The sequence below is a fragment of the Sus scrofa genome, chromosome 3 (assembly GCF_054392235.1).
Source record: "Sus scrofa isolate SSC_HxYL_T2T_F1_AM1 chromosome 3, Sscrofa_HxYL_maternal_Yorkshire_Landrace_v2.0, whole genome shotgun sequence".
Taxonomy (NCBI): domain Eukaryota; kingdom Metazoa; phylum Chordata; class Mammalia; order Artiodactyla; family Suidae; genus Sus; species Sus scrofa.
In genome coordinates, this window is record NC_139385.1 from 104989681 (window position 1) to 105012085 (window position 22405).

At 45.0% G+C, this 22405-nt stretch overlaps 1 protein-coding gene across 4 annotated transcripts in view; it reads right to left on the bottom strand.

The window, feature by feature from the left end:
- The window catches only part of MSH6 (mutS homolog 6), an 86207-nt gene that overhangs the window by 10344 nt on the left and 53458 nt on the right, over positions 1-22405 (bottom strand). Inside the window, exons 1-2 of one of the 4 annotated variants that reach the window (XM_003354836.6) lie at positions 10853-11232; positions 2480-2679 (exon numbers count right to left, since the gene is read on the bottom strand). In XM_003354836.6, coding sequence (XP_003354884.1) covers positions 2480-2679; positions 10853-11112 — 460 coding nt within the window. In that variant the 5' untranslated portion in view covers positions 11113-11232. Of the gene's footprint in view, positions 1-2479; positions 3503-3897; positions 4503-10852; positions 11233-22405 lie in introns of those variants that run through there. The other 3 variants (XM_005662566.4, XM_085019343.1, XM_085019344.1) reach the window with 3 other exon arrangements.

The following is a 22405-nucleotide window of genomic DNA, read 5'->3' on the forward strand; positions in this document are numbered from 1 at the left end:
AACAAAAAAAAAAGGCAAAAATTACACTGTCAATTAAATGAAGCAAAAATAAGTGGGTTCCCAAGGCAGTTAGATAAGCTATAAAACAACAACAACAACAACAACAACAGGAGTTCCTGTGATGGCTCAGTGGAAACAAATCTGACGTATCCATGAGATTTCGGGTTCAATCCCCGGCCTCACTCAGTGGGTTAAGGTTCTGGCATTGCTGTGACGTGGCTCAGATCCCCCATTGCCATGGCTGTGGTGTGGGCCAGCAGCTACAGCTCAGCTTCTACCCCTAACCTGGGAACTTCCATATGCCACACATTCGGCCCTAAAAAGACAAAAACAAACAAGCAAACAAAAAGCCACACCCTACTCTAAGAAACCCTAACATTTTCGGAGGGTAATCCAGTTCAGACTTTGAATGTGTTAAATTTTTTCAAAACAGTTGGCGCAAACGTCCTGCTCTGCTTTATACTAAAACTCTTCCTTTATGCCACTTCAAAGAGCTACAGTATTAAATGACATTTCTATCCATTGATCAAAAAGCTGATGTAGAAGATCACAAGTCAAATTGTATAGAAATGTTTGGGGTTTTTTTTCCAAGAGCCATAACTAGGAATATCTGTTCTCTTGTTCTACATGAATGTAACTATAATTGGATAACAAACCTGATTTTGTCTAAACTTAACAGATCCAAACAAACTAAAACTAAAACAAAACTAACTCCCTTCTTCCTACATACTAAAACTGATGGGACATCCTAAATTTCAGAGAATTAGCAACTTTCATGCTCAAACTAGACAAAGCTGCAATTTCCCTTTTCTCTAAAGAGCTGCACCAGAACTACAAACTACAACAATCAAAATCATACAGGGTGGCTCTGAACTTTTCCCCAAGTACCTGCTGCAGCTGAGCTTCACCTCCCACCTATCTAGTGTCATAATTCCCCAAAGCTTCAGGTACAAACTACAACTCTAAGACCATGCCCTCCAAGACCTACCTTTTTTATCTATGCCTCTTTGCTGATTTATTCACACACATGTATTGCAATAATTTGGAAATTTAAAGGGCAAGAGCAGAAGTTCCCATCATGGTCTTCAAAGTAACTATACTATTGGGAATTCCTGTCGTGGCACAGTGGAAACAAATCTGACTAGGAACCATGAGGTTGTGGGTTCGATCTGTGGCCTTGCTCAGTGGGTTAAGGACCTAGTGTTGTCGTGAGCTGTGGTGTAGGTTGCACACACAGCTCAGATTTGATGTTGCTGTGGCTGAGGCACAGGCCAGCAGCTATAGCTCTGACTGGACCCCTAGCCTGGGAACCTCCATATGCCACAGGTACAGCCAAAGAAGGAAGGAAGGAAGAAGGAAAGAAAGAAAGAACAAGAGCAGTATGCACAGAGGTGCTGTATAAAATAACTACAACATAAATGTAAACTTTAAAAATCTCTTTTTAAAGATATTTTTCTGTCAAAGCTTTGTTTAGAATCTCCTAATTAGTCTTGGAAAAAGACCTTATTTATTATCTGCTCCAACTCTTCTAATTTTATTTTATATGCAAACAGAATCAGAAATTAAGTTACCTTGACCAAGATCATATAGCAAATTAGTGGGGAATAACCAAATATCCTTATTCTCTTTCTATCATGCATACCAGATTTCTGTGTAGACTTAATTTCCTTCAGTATACGCGCCCTGCCTTGCAGGATGAGGAGCACTGCATGAGGAACAAGACCAAAAGGCATGGTTCCCAGAGGTTTCTGGAAGAACCAACCATTGCTCTGATTCCAAAACATTGAGTTCAACACGGTCTAGCCTGGAGATTCTTGACAACAGAGAGACTTGTACATGCCTGAGGATACAGGCACCGCATCCTGCAATCACACTGCATGTGCGCTGTACGATTCCACAGACTGATAGGGTGCACTCAGCCCAAATGGAGCTACACATGCAGGACCACTGATGTCTGATAAACAGGTTCAACCTGGGAAGAGAAAGTTAGGGTTCCAGAAGTCTGATGTGAAACTCAACTCAAATGTGCTCCTAAGGTTAGGATTTTGAAGGTCAGATATAGCATGTATCAGCATCTGTCCTAGAGAATGTCAGTGAGCTATGCTACCCATCCTGACTGCACTGTCTTTCTTTTGGAGCCTTTAAGATCGGAACACTGTTTAATTTACTCTTTTCATGTCTGATTTTGGCATTTTGGTCCAAATCACAAGATCCAATGATGAAATAATTTTTCCTTTAAGGGTCTGATATTGCTGTCAGTCTCTCAAAAGGACAGAAATAAAAATTCCAATCCAACCTACCAAATGGATCAAGACCAGCTACATCTTATCCTTGTCCCATGCTAGAAGCTTTCACCAATTTATTGGAGTAAAATATGCTTAATTCCACCATATGGGAGATACTAACACTTGTGCTCACGTGTACAGGCATGCTCACTCTCTCTCCCAAACATACACAATCTGTGAAGTGACTCTCTTACCTGTATATGGCTTTAATAGCCTCCTGCTAACCCAGCCTCTTGTTGGGCTGTCATCAAAAAACTGTACATGAACTCGGGCAGACTTTCCTTTCTCCCGGATGAATGTTCCATCAAAAGGGTGGTTGTAAACAAGGCAAGGCCACCAGGGGTAACCCTCCATCTTGGCCCAAACCAAATCACCTGGTGAGAAGTCACAAGAACTGCTGCCGAAAAGAGATACATAACCTGGTTAATATTTGGTTAAGCTACATTAAAGGCAGTTTCCTACAAATAAGCAATTCTAAGGAAGGTATTTTTAAGACTCCTTTGAAGTTTCCTGTCATTAATATTTAGGTACAGAGATTGCAGAATGATTTTTTTTAAATCAGATTTTCAAGGTTTTTTAAAAATATAAGCAAATATCACAATACTTATTAAGACAAACACAAATATAATGAATTCTGGAATTAAGGTCAGAACTATCTCAGAAATTCATTGAGTAATGTTTAAAAATTTTTTTAAATACCAAAAAAAGAAAGAAAAAGAAAAAAAAAGAAACTATCTCAGAATCATTCAAAACCATGCCAAATATTTGATACAAAGTTCCCATTGTGGCTCAGTAGGTTATGAACCTGACTGGTATCCATGAGGATGCAGGTTCTATCCCTGGCCTCGCTCAGAGTTAAGGAGCCAGCATTGCCTAGAGCTGTGGTGTAGGTCGCAGATACAGCTTGAATCCTGCGTTGCTGTGGCTGTGGTGTAGGCCAGCAGCTACAGCTTTGAGTCGACTCCTAGCCTGGGAATTTCCATATGCCATAAGGCCCTAAAAAGACAGAAAAAAAAAATCACTGATAACAGGAAAAAAGCATAAATTAATTGTACATGCTCTCCAAATTTTATTTATTTTTTGCTTTTTTATGGCAACCCCCCCCCATAGCATTATGAGGTTCCCAGGGTAGGGGTCGCATCGGAGCTATAGCTGCCAGCCTATGCCACAGACACAGTGACATGGAAGCCAAGCCGCACCCGTGACCTACACCACAGCTCATGGCAACGCCAGATCCTTAACCCACTGAGCAGGGCCAGGGATTAAACCTACATCTTCATGGATACTAGTTGGATTCCTTACCGCTGAGCCACAATGGGAACTCCCCAAATTTTAATAATTAACACCTGTACTACAATATGGTATATAGTAGGAACAGAATCTGACCCAAATTGTTAATAAAATACCAAATACACCAACTACATAAATTTGCTACCTCTATTAAACATCATCTCATTAGACTTCAATTGGAATCTGTTTCCAGGAGTTCCCGTTGTGGCACAGTGGAAATGAATACCACTAGGAACCATGAGGTTGGGGGTTCAAACCCTGGCCTCGCTCAGCGGGTTAAGGATCCAGCATTGCCATGAGCTGTGGTGTAGGTCGCAGATGCAGCTCAGATCTGGTGTGGCTGTGGCTGTGGCCATGGCCAGCAGCTGTAGCTCCAATTAGACCCCTAGCCTGGGAACCTCCATATGCTGCACAGGCAGCCATAAAAAATAAACAAAAAGTACTCTATTTCCAGCTAAGCTCCAATGTATTCCAAATACTCCAAAAGCTATGTAGCACACTACTATACCCAACCCATCCCTTAGAATCTACTTTTCTGGAAAAACTCTTGTCAAGAGAGAAGTGCCTAAAGTGCCCAGAATGATGAGTACATATGCCTACACAATCAACAGAAGATTCAATCTTCACAAAAACTGATCTAGTCCTGAAGGTTTCCTGAGAAAGGGAGAGAGGGAGTAAGGGGAGGGAGAGGAACAGAAGCATCTAGCTAACAGAAGAGTCCTCAGTGATAGAGGCCACAACTGATAAACCCTACCAAGTACTATACACAAAGATTTTCTAAGCCTGCTTAAATGCTTTTGCTGAAAAACTACAAAAGTAAAATAAGCATACTACAAAAAAGAATGTTTTACACATGTGAGAACAGTCAATTGAGGCCACCTTAATCAGGCCCAATCATAAACTTAAAAGTCTTCCTGGAGTTCCCCCTGTGGTGCAGTGGGTTAAGAATCCGACCATAGCAACTCTTGTCAACGAGGTGGAGTTTGATCCTCAGTCTAGCTCAGTGGGTTAAAGGATCTGGCATTGCAGCAGAGGCCAGCTCAGATTCAATCCCTGACCACAGGAGCTTCCGTATGCCACAGGTTTGGCCATTTAAAAAAAAGAAAAAGAAAAAAGAAACCACCAGCAGTCTTCAAAGTTATACTATTGGGAGTTCCCATCATGGCACAGTGGAAATGAATCTGACTAGGAACCATGAGGTTGTGGGTCTGATCCCTGGGCTTGCTCAGTGGGTTAGGGATCCCGTGTTGTCGTGAGCTGTGGTGTAGGTCACAGATGCAGCTCAGATCCTACATTGCTGTGGTGTAAGCCGGCAGCTGCAGCTGCAGCTCCGATTTGACCTCTAGCCTGGGAACCTCCATATGCCATGGATGTGGCCCTAAAAAGCAAAAAGCAAAAAAAAAAAAAAAAAAAATAGTAACTGTATTATTTTGCATTCCTTTCTTTTAAAAAATGTGCATATGGAGAGTTCCCTGGTGGCTCAGTGGGGTAATGATCTGACGTCACTGCTGCAGCTCAGATTGCTGATGTGGTGTGGGTTTGACCCTTGCCTGGGGAACTTCCACATGCTATGGGCATGGCCAAAAAAACCCTATACATGTCTTACCTATATTCTTTTATATATTCTTATATATAAATAAGTAAAAGTTGGGGGAAAAAACTGTAACTGCAATGTATACATCTAAGGATAACCTGACCCCCTTGCTGTACAGTGGGAAAAAAAAAAAAAAAAAAAAAAAAAGACCAAAGGAAAAACACACACACAAAAAAAATAAATAAATAAATAAATAAGTAAAAGTTAAAACAGTCGGATACTGATTTTACTGTATTTTAATATTTGGCTATATTTCTATATTTCTGACAATTTAATATCCTTCTCTTTTCATACAATTAGGACTATGTTAAACATTAACAATGATCATCGAACCCTATGCAAGTCCAATTTGAAAATAAATGGGCCAAAAAGTCACCTCACACCTAGGTATTAAGTACAATGTAAAAAGCATGGACTATTCCTAAAGTCCAAGCTAAAATGCCAAAATAAATACTGAAATTATCTTATGTTATACTTTATAGATAAGATTCAACTATGATTTTACAAGTGTTTTTAAAACAACAGCATATCTTAAATGTTTGATAGTCTGGGGATTTTAAAGACAGTGAAAAAAAGTTAAGAGGAAAAGCTGAAGCTCAGAAAAACTAATGTTAATGTCTTCATACAATTTAAAAAACAAGAAATGACTTCATAAGACTAAATATACACTGAACAGATCTTTAAACTTTTGACTTAAAAATCACACTATTCTTGCTCTCTCTTTAGCCCATAACCTTGATGTTGATTACTAGTTGTGCCCCAAATTTATAAGCAACATTCTGGGTTATCTACTTTTTTAAAAAAAGAATCATAGATACCAAAGTACTGATAGAATCTGCTTCTATAGATAAAAGACTGGTTACATCTTACAAAAGTATGCATATATACATACAAGTTTCACAAATGTGAAAATGCTCTCAAATCAACTTTAGAGATCAAACTATTCAGTTTGTATCTACCTGTCAAAGTGGACCATTAGAGCAGTACCGAGTACTGAGAAAAAAGCAATCAGAGCAATTAATTCCAAGGGCTCCCATCATGCCTACCTGTTTACCTGTACCTCTGCCCATATACCGGGCTCGCTTTCTTTCAGCTTGAGTAACTATGCCATCCATCACTTATGCACTAGGTCTAGCGCAACCATATTAGTTATCATTCAAGCTAACCTCTAATACCAACTCCTAAATATTATTGGAAAAGAAGCCTAGGAGTTCCCATTGTGGCTTAGCAGGTTAAGAAACCTATACAGTGTCCGTGAGGATTAGAGTTTGATCCCTGGCCTCGATTAATGGGGTTAAGGATCCAGTGTTGCTGCAAGCGGCAGCAAAGATCACAGATGTGGCTCGGACACGGTGTGGCTATGGCATAGGCATCAGCTGCAGCTCCAATTCAACCCCTAGCCTATGGACTTTCATATGCTGCAGGTGCAGCCATAAAGAGAAAAAGAAAAAAGCTTTGAGGTAACGTTAAAAAAATAAAAGCCAGCTTAAAAGGTTTCCAGAGTTCCTGTCGTGGCTCAGTGGTTAATGAATCTGACTAGGAACCACGAGGTTGAGGGTACGATCCCTGCCCTTGCTCAGTGGGTTAAGGATCCAGCATTGCTGTGAGCTGTGGAGTAGGTTGCAGACGCAGCTCAGATCCCCAGTTGCTGTGGCCCTGGTGCAGGCCAGCGGCTATAGCTCCGATTCGACCCCTAGCCTGGGAACCTCCATATGCCATGGGAGCGGCCCAAGAAATGGCGAAAAAGACAAAAAAAAAAAAAAAGAGGTTTCCAATAACCAAATTATGACAACTTCAGCATCTTTTTAAATACTGGTTTCAATTATATCAATTACATAAGTTAGGTCTGTAAAACTGAGTCCACAATGATACTTTTTTAACAGCTTGAATTCTTTTCTTACAATGACCAATATTATATTAGGTGTGATATTATTTGGAAAAATATACTGCTACAAATAGATTTAACTCTGAAAAAAAAAAAATCTCAGGAAAGGCACCTATAACTAGGGCAGATAGTAATCTTTAATCAAAGGCTTAGGAAAAAAAATTGTCAAATTTTAACATACCACTCCTTGTCTATAAATGAGTACAAGGCATACACGTTAAAATTTACTTTCCTCCTTTCTTACAATCAACAATTATTACTGAAATGAAATTGTGTAAACTAAGACAAGCTTTTTTTTTTTTTTTTTTTTTTTTGGTCTTTTTGTCTTTTCTAGGACCGCTTCCCACAGCATGTGGAATTCCCAGGCTCTAGGGGTCCAATCGGAGCTGTAGCCGCTGGCCTGCACCAGGGCCACAGCAACTCGGGATCTAAGCCACGTCTGCAACCTACTCCACAGCTCACAGCAACGCCGGATCCTTAACCCACTGAGCAAGGCCAGGGATCAAACCAGAAACCTCATGGTTCCTAGTCAGATTCATTAACTACTGCACCACCACAGGAACTCTGCTAAGACATGCTTTAAAAAGCCAAACTTGGAGTTCCCACTGTGGTGCAATGGCACAATGGGATCTGTAGCATCTCTGAACCTCTAGGACAAAGGTTCAATTCTGGGCCCAGCCCAGTGGGTTATAAAATCCAGTATTGTCAGAGTTGTGGTGTGGGTCACAATTGAGGCTCAGATCTGACCCCCGGCAGGGGAACTCCATTTGCTGCAGGGCAGCCTAAGTAAATAAACAAATAAATGGTCAAATTTAAGTGGTTAAAAGCCTTGCTCACAGCTCTTTAAATTATGGTCTTAATAAACTACAGAGAAATTCCTGTTGTGGCACAGTGGGTTAGAAAGCAACTGTAGCAGCTCGGGTCACTGCGCAGGCCAGGATTCAATCCCCAGCCTGGCTCAGTGGCCAGTAGGTCTCAGATTCAATTCCTGGCCCAGGAACTTCCATATGTTGGCATCGATCAATCAGTCAACTACAGAAAAAATAAAAGTATTGAGAAGGTGGTCCAAGGTGCATAGACTGACATTCTGTAGCCCTTTACTCAACTCAAGCTGATGTCACCTCAACTCTTTCCTCACCTCTCATCAACCCAGATGAAGAGTTTTGCATCACATCTGACTGACTAACTAGGGGGAAAAAAAACAGGCAAAGACTGTAACACTGGAGCACAAGAGGAAACCAAAGGACCAGTGTCCATAAGATATTCAACATCTTTGAAAGCTTTCAACTGACACTCAGAAAAAGTCCGTTAAGTCTCTGTGGCCCCTCAGCTTGTTCGTGACTGGATCCCTGCATACCTAAGGCGCCCATCTGCTCTTCATTCTACCCTCAATTTTCAAGACCTTACCCTTCCTGAACTGGCTTCCTAAAACCCGCTCGACCTCCAGGCTAATTCCAATCTGTCCTCTGGTCTCAACCTAGAGAGGTGAAAGCCAATCAGACCCATACATATCCCCAAAGGACAGACCTCCTACATTCTGCTCCTGCTCTAGAATTTCCTTTTCAACTGTCCTGTTTCCTGTTCAGTGTTATATTCAGGATCCACAAAGCCTGATACTATGTCTGCCAGAGGCGGTACATTAACTTTTGTTGAACAAAGGCCATTAACATTTGTTGAACAAAGGCCAAACCTATACACTAGAAAGTTCTTTATAAGCCTAATATCAAATGCCCACCATTCTTGAATACTAGGGAAAAAATCCCCATAGCAGGAGGGCTAGTATAACAATGTTACACTTTTACAAGTCTCCTAAATTCAGATCTCAAAAATAAATCGCATCCCCTATTCAATACATAAAGCTCAACCATACAATAAATACTCTGTCCATTTAGAACGGATGCAGGATATTTAAGTAAACATAACACACTGCATCTCTCACCATGAAAAATAGTCTGTTATGGAGGATGCACATGTAGGGAAGGAAAAATATTTTTCCCCTCTACCCTTCTGAGTTCTTAGCTAAGAGCCCCTGTAATAAAAGAGCAAGATAAAAGTTTATCTTATTATCTCCCTGTATACACTGGAGATAATAAGGAAAACTAACTCCCAGAGTTAAACATCCACCCCAACTAAAGACACAAGAAAGATGTTTGTTGTTGTTGGGGGAGGCGGGACAGTTAAGGGAGGTTACCAGAAAAAAAAGAAGAAAAAAAAAAAAACAACGAGGGTATGGTTGTGATTTAGTCTTCTTTCTCTTCAAGTTCAGAGAGGGAGACAAAGGATCATTTCCTTTTTAAATGTAAATTTGCCTTGCTGAAGAATAACTTCTAAGGTTCTCAGAGCCTCTCCGGTGTGTCCAGTTTCTCAAACATAATGAGCTCAAAATAATCTCTATGCCAGAAGCATATTTTGGGGTGGCATAGCCTGCTATTCTTCAGAAAACTATAAACTGCATGAAAGGGTCGCTTAAAGAAGGATAACACTATAATCATACTCAGACTGAAAAATCTATAGGACAGCTAAAACTCGGGACATTCGAAATCAACTACCGAACCATGAAACAACTCTCTGATCTTGAATGCGTTATTTTTTTTCTGTAATTCTACTTCTTCATCCTCTCAGGCGGCTACCATTACACTTTATGCCTAAGACAGTATCCGAGATACAGTAAATGCGAGCTTTTCAAAATGTCGCCCGCTACTCCGACAAAGGCCAGCCAAGCCCTGGTAACTGCAGCGAACTGCCGAGAGGGCGAGGAGGACACCTCCAGGCAGGCTTCCCCATAACCGCGTCCATACAGCCTAGCCCAGAGGGCCTTTAGATGCTCACACTCAATTCCGAAGAAAATCCCGCGCTCCATCTCCCCTGGAATCGTCAACAAAAGATGTGCTATTTCTAAATTCAACATTTTTTTCAACTCGACACGTGTCAAAATTAACCCTGCTCCTGAACTTTCCTTCTGTTTTTGTGCATAGGCTGTCTACCAAAGGGATGACCCAGCGGTATCCCAGCACTTTGCGCGCCCCGGCCCGGGTAATCCTCACTCAGGCCAATCAGGCCCCTTGGTCCACGAGGTGACACACCCCCGCGCTCTCGACTCGCTGTCCACCCCACCACAACCCACATATCCAAGCCGGGGGCCCATCGCCCCCTTAGAGCCTTGGCATCTGAGGCTCTTATCCAAACCTCCGATCTTGTTCCTCGAACGACTACAGGACCCCCCAACTCACTACCCCAGCTCAGAACCTCCGGGAATCCTACTCGCGGCACGCCGCGCCCCCGTGGCCTGCAGGTTGTAGGCATTCAGCCTCTCCAAAAGAGATTTCTCTTTCCCGCCACCCCTGCCCTGCCGCGGGCCGGCACCACCCCCTCCCTCCCTCGGGGCCCGGGGGCGGGGGCGCACCCCTAGCGGAGGAGGCTGGTTCCTCTCCCTTCCCGCCCCACCCCCAACGCTCCCATCTCCCCTTTCTCCTCCCTACCCGAGCACTTTCCATCCCCCCACCCACCCAGCCCCCCCACCTGGCGGACCGCGTCTCCTCCCCTACCAACAAACTAGGCGCGTTCCCTCCAACCAACCCTTCTTGCCCTCCAACCCTTCTTCCAGCACGGCCTATTTCCTCCCACTCTGTTTACAAGCTACACCGCCACCCCACCCCCCCGCGCGCCATGCTACAAACTCAGTCCCCGCACTCTTTCCAGCCAATTGTGCAGCCCCACCTCCTCGGAGCCCAGGGCCTGGCTAAGCGCCCCTCAAGCCCCTGAGGCAACCTCCCCACACCCACCCCTCCACCCCGCTACCTGGCGGGGACAGCAGGCGCTGCCGACCTCCGCAGCCCTCCGTTAAGTTTCCTCGCTTCAGCCCGCGACGCGGAGCCCGCCGGGGACCCCGAGCCAGGCCCAGTCTCGCTCCAGGCCGCATCCCCGCCTGGGGAAGGAGAGGCCCCGGCGGCAGCGGCGGGGGCGCTGCCTTCACTTGAGACCCTGGCTGGGGCTTTGTTGGCATTAGTCAGCGCAGGAGACTTGGGGAAGAAGCTGTACAGCGTGCTCTGTCGCGACATAGCGAAGGTCGCCGAGGCCCAACCGCTCAGTCGGACCGAGCCACCAGAGGCACGGACCCTAACGCGCGGCGCCTGCTGGCGGGAAATCTGGGAGGAGGCGCGCTCCGCGGGAGGAACACTGGCCCCAGAGGCCAATCGGCAGGCGCCTGGGAGTGCGCGGGCGTCGTCATAGGCGCTGCGCGTCCGGCCCCGCCCACTCGGGCGCCAGGCGACGTGGGGAGAGGAGGGGCTGGCACTCTGCGCCAGGCAGCTGGCGGTGACGCCCCCAGCGGTGGAAACGGCCGGCCTGAGGGGGTACTGGTTGGGAGTGGAGCACCACCGCCCAAGCGGGATGCGGCTGCGGGGTTATCCTCCTCGGGAAAGACGTTCTTTTTGGGGGGAGAATCTCGGGGTCACTGGGGCTGCAGTCACGCGGGGACCGGCGTGTGCACCGCGTAGGCGAGAGTGGCCGCGGTGCAAGGAATAAACCCAAGGGGACAGTCTTCCAGCACCTGCCTGAAAAATCCTGCGGTTAGAACGCTTCCCCTAAGAAACCGAAAAAAAAAAAAAAAAAAAAAGATCCAGACGTAACTCAGCAGAAAATCACATTTCCTGTTCACACTTGTTCACGTTATATTCTCAAAGCGTTGCACAGAGTAGGAAATAAATACTTTACAAATTCATGCTAAGTAGCAGGCCCTTTATGATGAACAAATCTGCCAGCTACACTGCTTTCCTCTGCAAGGCATCAATCCAATCCTTTTGCAAAGATTAACCAATTTCATCCTCCAAATAACCTAAGAGGTAAGTACTTCAGGCCCACTGTTCCTTATCTGAACTTCATGGGCCAGGTGTCTCAGAATGCAGGATTTTTCAGATTTTAGAAAAGTCACAAGCTGTGAATAAAAAGTTCCCATTCTTCGGAGTTCCCGTTGTAGCTCAAGGGGTTAATGAATACGACTATGAACCATGAGGTTGCCAGTTCCATCCCTGGCCTTTGCTCAGTGGGTTAAGGATCCAGAACTGCTGTGAGCTGTGGTGTAGGTCACAGATGCAGCTCGGATATGGCGTTGCTGTGGCTTTGGCTTAGGCTGGCAGCTACAGCTCCCATTAGACCCCTAGCCTGGGAACCTCCATATGCCCCAGGTGCGGCCCTTGAAAAAGACAAAAAAAAAAAAAAAAAAAAAAAAAGGTTCTTATTCTTCAGATTCAGGAAAGAAGTTGGAAGACTGACAGCTCTTTGGCCCTAATCCCAAACGTTATAACTATGGAATCCAGAATTCCAGAAACCAGCCGCAATCGGCAGTAGCTGTGCTTTTAGTACAAACATGTCTAGGATCAACTCTTTGCTTTGTGCAGGAGGCTGTGTTCTGCCACACATTTCTCCTTTGCTGGGCAAGTAATAAAATCAACTTTGTTTCAGAAGTAGTATTTGAAACAATACTATTCCCTCTGAGGGTATAACACAGGATACCCCCAGAGGGTCTGGGGTAACACCCTGAAGTCAAATGTTTCTTGAGCAGAACATATGCTTATTCATACTAAGTGAGATCAATATAAATATTGATCAGCTCAGGTCAAAATATAGGTCAGCTCAGGTCAAAATTTGCTACCAAATGAGTTTGCCACAGAACGTTTATTTTTTAGAGTTTTTTGGATTTCAGAATTACATGTAAGGAATTGTTGACCTGTATTATATTTTCAGTTTATGGGTGAAGAAACTGGCACAGATGGATCAGATGGCCTAAGACCAAACAGCTAGAAAAAGGATGGAGTAGAAATTTAAACACTTTTGAGAAGTGTTTCTAGAGACCCATGTTACTAATAGAAATGTTATCCTGCCTTCAATTTAACATCATCTTATGTTATTTAATCCTCACAACAACCTTATATTAGTTTGAACCGTATGAAATTGTCAATATTCAACCTTTTTTGAAGTACAAAAATTCTCTTTCATTTGGCTCAATTTCATGTGATATTATTATTCTTGTTTTACAAAGAGGAACTGCAGGCTCAGGGAGAATGAGCCAGTTATAGGACAGAAGTTATGAGCCAGTGCTTGTGGGGTAAATCAAGACCTAGTCTCTGACCCTGGCCCACCAGCCAGATAACTGAGCAATTTTATTTCTCTGAACTTGTTTCCTCATCATTAATGAGAACAATTATAGCTTTGAACCAAATTTTGGAGGACAGTTAGATGCCTCCCACAAACTCCATTAAACAAGCAAGAAGTCACACATCTTAGAATCATTAAACACATAATCCCTTGGTGAGGGAAATCACCCAGGCTTCTCCACGCAGAAGGTACATATTGTGTGTAGAAATACATGAAGAATACCCAACTAGGAACAAACAGAAGAGGCTACTTATTCAGAGCTTCTTACTACCACTGGGCCTCTGGCAGAGACTCAAAGGCAGGCAGAGGAGTAGAAAAGCTTCATAGTGAAAAAGGGAAGGCTTCGGGTATCCTGTGACTGGAGGGAGCTGACATGGGGAAGCTGGAGGTGGGCGAACTAGAAGTAGAGCATCCTCTGCGATTGGTTTGGGGAACATATTCTCTGATTAGCCCTAAGTTGGAAGTGGGGATAAAAAAATAGAGAAGCTGACTAGCCACAGACCAAGTCCTGACAGTTCTGGGGCAACTGCTGCAGAGGTCTTCATCTTCTGGACTGGTTGCTGCAGGGATTGTGATTTGGCTTCAGTCTGCAGCAACCAGCTCAGGAAGTCATCCATAGCTGCAGCAACCAGGCCAGGGAGCTGAATGGCAACACCTGTAGCAATGCCCTTGAGTCATTGCCAAATGCAAATCACGGTGGCTGACTCCCTTGCTGTATGTAGCTGGTGCTGAGTAAATAGATTTTGCTTCTTCTCATTTGGAAAGTCTTGTTTGTTTTGTTGTCTTTTTAGGGCCGTACTTGCAGTATATGGAAGTTCCCAGGCTAGGGGTTCAATAGGAACTGCAGCTGCCAGCCATGACAATGCCAGATCTGAGCTGCATCTGCGACCTACACCACAGCTCATGGCAATGCTGTATCCTTAACCCACTGAGTGAGGCCAGGGATCGAACTTGCATCCTCCCAGTTACTAGCCAGGTTTGTTACCGCTGAGCCACAGTGAGAACTCATTTGAGAGGTCTTAACCATTTCCATGAGTCCAAGAGCAAAACCTTCTAGGCAGAAGTCAACAGCCTCTAAGTGAAGAGCAAACACCTTGAGTTTGGGAACAGCAAGTTGGCTAGAATGATTGGAGGAGGATGAACTGGGGTGTGGGGCAGGGGGGAGTGGGGAGCAGTAGTTCATGAGGTCAAGGAAGAAAGGCAAGGGCAGATCATCCAAGCCCTCCTTGGACTTACGGCTTTGACTGTCAGTGAGCTGGGAAGCCATGCAGGTTTTGAGTAGACGAATGACCTGATCTGACACAGACTGCTATGTTGAGAATAGACTGTATTTAATAAACAGTAACCTAATTGAGCTACATTGTTCTCTACAGAAGAAAGAGTGTGGAAATAGAAAGCATGAAGTCTAGGGGAAAAAAACCAGAAGAGCAGGAATCAGTGGTATTTATATCCAAAATTCTGGACACATTTATTCTGAGATGACTCATCAGTGGGGGTGGGGGAGGTAAAATATTCCTCAAGAGTTAACTGTGTGTTCTCTGCACCTGTGCTCCCCACTCATGTGACACCTCCTTCAACTTGGTTCTTTGTGCCAGGCACTGATGTCGGCCCAGCAGATACAGCTATGAATCAGACAGTCACATCCAGAGGAGAGAGTAGGGAACAAAATTTTTCACCCTAAGATGTATCTCTTTGACATGAGGATTAATTTAGGCTGATGAATTTAAAGAAATAGAATACTTGGAAAGTTTCTTTTATTATCTCCCCCTTAACTGCCTGAAAGAATTCCGTTAAAGGGCCTATTCCTGGATAGGGCTATCCCCAGACATGTCTGCAAAGTGTATGGGCTAAGTGTAGTAGGGAAGACTCAGCAGGGCCTAGAGATCAAAGTCCACTGTGTCCCACGCTCAGCCTGGCCCAGCAAACACTTATTTACCAAACACTTGCTTTTCCTTTTCCATGGGAATTGCCGACCCCCTCTGAGGTCCCAAAACACTACCCCCAACATCTTTTTTGTCCTTAGCTGAATGCAATATTTAAAGTGAAAACTTCTGCCATTTTGGTGAGTTAGTTTTCCTGGGCCTCTCCCATGTATAAATATTATTAAACTTTTGCTGGATTTTCTTCCGTTAATTTTAATCACTTACTCAATTTAATTCTTAGGCCAGCCAGAACTTAGAAGGACAGAAGAAAATTTGTTCCTCCCCGATACTGCAGAAAAAAAAAAACAAGCATTTATAGTATGCCAGTCCCAGTGGGCTCATAGACAATGTTAGATCACATTAATAGTGATTTAAGCTACTACCATGGTTCTCAAACTGGGCACCAAGGCATCCCACAGAACAAGACCAAATTCACAGGGGCACCATGGTTTGGTTTTGTTTTTTATCTTTTTAGGGCCGTACCCATGACATATGGAGATTCCCAGGAGAGGGGTTGAATTGGAGCTGAAGCTGCTGTCCTACACCACAGCCATAGCAATGTGAGATCCAAACTGCATCTGCAACCTACACCACAGCTCATGACAACGCCAGATCCTTAACCCATTGAGCAAGGCCAGGGATTGAACCTTCGGCCTCATTGACCCTAGTCAGATTCTTTTCCACTGAGCCATGAAAGGAACTCCCACCATGGGGTATTTTTAAATTTCAGGAGAAATTCAGCAACACCTCTTACACTGCGCAAGACTATTGATGTCAGGTATTTCACAGTTTCAACATTGCTTTTAATAATGTCCTTGGGGAGGAGTTCCCATCGTGGCTCAGTGGTTAACGAATCCAACTAGGAACCATGAGGTTGCAGGTTAGATGACTGGCCTTGCTCAGTGGGTTAAGGATCTGGCATTGCCGTGAGCTGTGGTGTAGGCTGCAGATGCGGCTCGGATCCCGCGTTGCTGCGGCTCTGGCATAGGCTGGCGGCTACAGCTCCAATTGGACCCTTAGCCTACGAACCTCCATATGCAGTGGCAGTGGCCCAAGAAATGGCAAAAAAAAAAAAAAAAAAAAAAAAAAAAAAAAGACAAAAAAAAAATATCTTTGGGGAAGTAAAACAATATTTCCTCTAGCCTTTTAGGGTTCGGTTTTGGGCATCTGCAAATTAAGCTGACAAAACAGATTGGCAAAAGAGAGTTTACTTTTCATGTAATGTGTCTACATGCAGAAGTGCTCAGTGATGAGTAACTCAAAGGGGTAGTTAGAATTGGGGGCTTATGTATCTAACTTAGTGAGGAAAAGAGTGAGAAAAGACTTCTATCCAGCCAAAGTATTCATTGGAAAAGATACATGCACCCCTATGTTCATTGCAGTGCTAGTCACAATAGCCAAGATGTGGAAACAACCAAAATGTCCCACAACGGATGAATGGATTAATGAAGATGTGATACATATACACAGTGGAATACCACTCAGCCATAAAAAGAACACAAGTATGCCATTTGCAGCAACATGGATGGAACCAAAGACTCATACTAAGTGAGAAGGAGAAAGACAAATACCACATGATATCACTTATATCTGGAATCTAATTTACAGCACATATGAACCTTTCCACAGAAAAGAAACATGAACATGGAGAAGAGACTGTGGTTGCCAAGAGGGAGGGGGAGGGAATAGGAGGGACTGGGAGTTTAGGGTTAGTAGATGCAAACTATTGCATTTGGAATGGATAAGCAATGGGATCCTGCTGCACAGCACTGGGAACTATATCTGATTACTTGTGATGGAACATGATGGAGGATAATGTAAAAAAAAAAAGAATATATATATGTATAATTGGGTTACTCTGCTGTACAGAAGAACATTATAAATAAACTATAATAAAAAATTTTTTAAAAAAGAAAAGGCTTTTAGGAGTTCCCGTCGTGGCACAGTGGTTAACGGATCTGACTAGGAACCATGAGGTTGTGGGTTTGGTCCCTGGCCTTGCTCAGTGGGTTAAGGATCTGGCGTTGCCGTGAACTGTGGTGTAGGTTGCAGATGTGGCTTGGATCCCATGTTGCTGTGGCTCTGGTGTAGGCCGGTGGCTACAGCTCCGATTAGACCCCTAGCCTGAGAACCTCCATATGCCGAGGGAGCAGCCCTAGAAAAGGAAAAAAGAAAAAAAAAAAGAAAAAAAAAGGCTTTTATAGGAAGGACTTCTATAGGAAAAGAATTCTTTGGGAAAGACAAATGGGTTTTTAGGATAACAAATACAAAACTAGAAACTTTGTGATAATAGCTTATGTAGGTACAAGTGGTCTTTCTGTCTTCTTCATGGTCATGAAACTCCCCTGGAAAGAGAATGAATCGCAGCCTCATTTCTCAGAAGTCACTGTTTTTGGTTATTCCCACTGGCAGTGTCTCTGGAGCACTGGGACAAAGGTTCCACCCCTGACCCGGCACAGTGGGTTAAGTATCCAGCACTGCCAAAGCTGTGGTGTAGGTCACAATTATGGCTTAGATCTGATTCCAGGCCTGGATTCTCCATATGCAGAGGGGTGCCCCCCCCAAAAAAGTTGCTGCTTTTAGTCAGAAAAAGGAAACTGCAAGAAGGCTTCTTCCTGCATGTTGTTGAATCTTAAATGTCTTCAGCTTAGAATAATCTTTATTCAGGAGTTCCCAGCATGGCTCAGCAGTAATGAACCCAACTGGTGTCCATGAGGACAAGGGTTTGATCCCTGGCCTCGCTCAGTGGGTTAAGGATCCAGTGTTGGCATGAGCTGTGGTGTAGGTCACAGACGCGGCTCAGATATGGCCTTGCTGTGGCTGTGGTGTAGCTCCAATTTGACCCCTAGCCTAGGAACTTCCATATGCCACGTTTGCAGTCCTAAAAAGACAAAGAAAAAAAAAAAAGTGAGTACCCTGTGGAATGAGGCCAGTGATGTCTAAATCTAATTTTAAATTTGAGAGGGAGTTCCTGTTGTGGCTCAGTGGGTTATGAATCTGACTAGTATTTATGATGATGTGGTTTCATCCCTGGCCTTGTTCAGTGGGTTAAGGGTCTTGCATTGCTGTGAGCTGTGGTGTAGGTTGATCCTGCATTGTTGTTGCTCTGACTGTGATGAGGCCAGCAACTGCAGCTTGATTCAGCCCTTAGTCTAAGAACTTTCATATGCTGTAGGTACGGGCTTAAGAAGCAGAAAAAATTGGAGTTCCCATCCTGGCTCAGTGGTTAACAAATCTAACTGGGAACCATGAAGTTGCAGATTTGATCCCTGGCCTTGTTCAGTGGGTTAAGGATCCGGCGTTGCTGTGAGCTGTGGAGTAGCTTGCAGACGCGGCTCAGATCCCGAGTTGCTGTGGCTGTGGCATAGGCCAGCGGCTACAGCTCCAATTAGACCCTTAGCCTGGGAACCTACATATGCCGAGGAAGTGGCCCAAGAAATGACCAAAAAAAAAAAAAAAAAAAAGCAGAAAACATTTAAAAATTTTTTAAAAATAAAATTTGAGGAGTTTCCGTCGTGGCGCAGCAGAAACGAATCTGACTGGGAACCATGAGGTTGTGGGTTTGATCCCTGGCCTTGCTCAGTGGGTTCAGGCTCTGGCATTGCTGTGGCTGTGGTTTAGGCTGGCAGTTGTAGCTCTGATTAGACCCCTAGCCTGGGAACCTCCATATGCTGCAGGTGCACCCCTAAGAAGACAGAAAAATAAAATAAAGTTTGAGAAGTTGTGCAGTGTGCAACCAGCACACACATCTCAATAGTATGTACTGAATAAAAATATTATTTTTCCTCTTTTTCCTTTTTAATTTATATGGAATTTTCCCCAAACAGCTACTAAATTATTAGGACATAACAATTAAAATAAATAAATATTTAGGACTTACATGCTTATTAAGTTGTGTGGACATAAAACGTAATAAATGGAAACTTTAAGCATTTCTTTGGCCTAGGGGGCTTGGTGCAAAAAGTATTGAGATATTAAGAGCACAAAACTGTAGGTTAACTTCTCTCCATGCCTCGGTTTCTACACCTGTAAATTGGGAATGATGGCAACAGGACCCAGTTCACAGGGTTGTGATGAGGATCAAGTGGGTGGCCTTGTAAGGCCCTCGGTCCAGTGCTGGCCCCCTCCGTGCACACTGGTTAATGGGACAGTGTTACATAAAGAAAGCTCTGAGGGTTTTCTAGAAGAATGCAGTGCTCTGTGTTTCCACTCCGCCCATCCCAGGATCAGGCTGACTGAACAATCCTCGCCTTTGTCTTGGGCCTTGGAAGATAAAGTCACGTCTGGAGAAAAGAAGGGAAGGTTTTGTGAGGGCCCTACTGTCGTCGTGTAATCAGCCCTGGATCACCAGAGACAAGTCCAAAGTCTGACAAAATCAGGGTTTTTTTGGCTAGTTGCACAGGAGACTCCACAGCACAGGAGGAACAAAGGACCAAACAGAGGAAACAAAAGAAAACCTACAGTTCTGTGCTTTGGGGGAGGGTGGAGTTGAGGAGAAATTCACCTGAAGCCATTTAGATAGGCTCAGAGCAAAGCAGTGTGTAAAGTCAGTCTGGACTGAAAGGTGGACTCCTGGTGGGTTTCTTTGTTAAGATAAATGTGGCACAGTGTGTCCAAAAATCCTTACCTAATGTGCTGCACCTGGGTGGTAAATTGAAGCTGATTCCCTGTGTCAAAGTGAATTAGAAGCTCCAGGCAAGGGTGTTTCATTCCTGCTGACCAAATTTCCAACAGTTAAGTTTCAGGTGGTCTCTGATTTTAGAACACCGGACTCCTCCATGAGGAGAAAAGCAGGAGGCCTCGTGGCATTTGACCCCTGCAGCTGGTCCCTGGGAGAAATAATGCTTCCTGTTCAACTTTGTAACTGGCTTTATCTTTGTTTATCCCAGCCGGATGAATGGCAGGGCACATTTTAACTTCTCATTCCTGGGTAATTTTTATTTGAGAAATGAGGAGGAGGGAAACTTTGTGGCAGCCAGGTAAAAGGAGACAACAGCTGCATCCTGTCTTTCTTTCAGGCAGCAAGGGGACAGAAATCAAAGGCACCAGGGCACTCCCTGCAGTGCCCGAGGCTCAGGCTCGGGAAGGACAGGGCCAGACCACCTGGAGTGATGGGAGAAGGGCCAGCACCCTGCACAGCCTAGAGCACTCCCCTCCCCTACTCCCAGCAGTCTTTTTTTTTTTTTTTTGTCCTTTTTAGGGCCTCACCCTCAGCCTATGTAAGTTCCCAGACTAGGGGTTGAGTCAGAGCTACAGCTGCCGGCCTACAACACAGCCACAGCCACACCACATCTGAGCCTTGTCTGACTGACCTACACCAGAGTTCACAGCAACGCTGGATCCTTAACTCACTGAGTGAGGCCAGGGATTGAACCCGAGTCCTCATGGATACTAGTTGGGTGCCTTACTGCTGAGCCACCACGGGAACTCCCCAGCATTCTTCTTTCTTACAAACTTTCCCATTATTTCAGACCACCAAGGGGAAGGACTAGCACAGGCATTTCGCTGGTTCCCAGAGCTATCTTAGGTAGAATTGCCTGGTATTTTGCTAATTATTACTAGAGCAAGCCCCCCCCCCCCCCGTTTTTTTGGTCTTTTTGCCTTTTCTAGGGCCGCTCCCGCAGCATATGGAGGTTCCCAGGCTAGGGGTCTAATCGGAGCTGTAGCCACCGGCCTACGCCAGAGCCATAGCAAGGCGGGATCCGAGCCGCGTCTGCAACCTACACCACAGCTCATGGCAACGCCGGATCCTCAACCCACTGAGCAAGGCCCGGGACCAAAGCTGCAACCTCATGGTTCCTAGTCGGATTCGTTAACCACTGCGCCACGAAGGGAACTCCTAGAGCAAGCCCTTTTGTTCGGAATGTGGTCTCAGCTTCTGAGCTCTGGCCCTTGTCTTGTTATGGCCACTGTGCCGCAGCCCTGTGGCCGCAGTCTATCAGCTCCAGCATCTCTTTTACCCAGTGAGAAACCAAGAGAGCCCTCGGAGAGCTGGAGAACTCAGGTTTATTATGCCGGCGGGCTCAGAGTGGATCGCTCTCAAGAGTCTGAGCCCCGAGGAAAGGTTTCACAAGGTTTCCTGGGCTAGTTCTTCCAGGTCTTGGCTTGACAGGACGGACCAGAGTGAGGACAGGCAAGGTAGTAGATGTGGAAGCAAAAGTTCACAGAGGCGGATACGTGGGGGAGGGGTGGTTGGGGCAGCTGACTGGACTTTGCTTAGTCATCATGGCGGGGTCTCTCCTTTCTACTTTTTTTTTTTTTTTTTTTTGTCTTTTTGCCATTTCTTGGGCCGCTCCTGTGGCATATGGACGTTCCCAGGCAAGGGGTCGAATCGGAGCTGTATCCACCGGTCTACACCAGAGCCACAGCAACATGGGATCTGAGCCGTGTCTGCGACCTACACCACAGCTCACAGCAGCGCCAGATCCTTAACCCAATGAGCAAGGCCAGGGATCGAACCCGCAACTTCATGGTTGCTAGTCGGATTCGTTAACCACTGTGCCACGATGGGAATTCCCCTCCTTTCTACTTTTTATCAGGACATTTTCTCCTACAGTCTCCCTTCCCAGGTAACCACCATTCCTACTCTCTGCCTTCAGTCTACTACTCCGCTCTGAAGCCACACAGGCCTGGTTTAGATCTCAGGAACCTCACATACAAATGGTGTCTAGCTGGGTACGTTATTTGCAGTGGAGCCTTGGTCTTCCCAATCTGATAAATGTGATTAAGGAATATCTACCTCCTAGGGTTACTGGGAGGATGGAATGAGATGAAAAAAAGACAGTTACCAAGCATATGCGTGCCCTGTAAATGTAAGTCCCTTCCCTTTGACAGGCAGTTTCTGCCCTTCACACTGCTCTCGCTCACATCTCCATTGCTAATCCCAATTCAGATGGAATAGGACGGGAGTTCCGGTCCTGGTGCAGTGGTTAACGAATCCGACTAGGAACCATGAGGTTTTGGGTTCAATCCCTGGCCTTGCTCAATGGGTTAACAATCCGGCATTGCCGTGAGCTGCAGTGTGGGTTGCAGATGCAGCTCGGATCCCCCATGGCTGTGGCTGTGGTTGTGGCTGTGGCTGTGGCATAGGCCGGTGGCTACAGCTCCGATTAGACCCCTAGCCTGGGAACCTCCATATGCCATGGGAGTGGCCCTAGAAGAGGCAAAAAGACAAAAAAAAAAAAAAAAAAAAACCCACCACCAACAACAAATGGAACAGGACAGAACCCTGCATGCCCCACTCCCACCAAGTACAAAGGCCCTCGGATCCCCCATG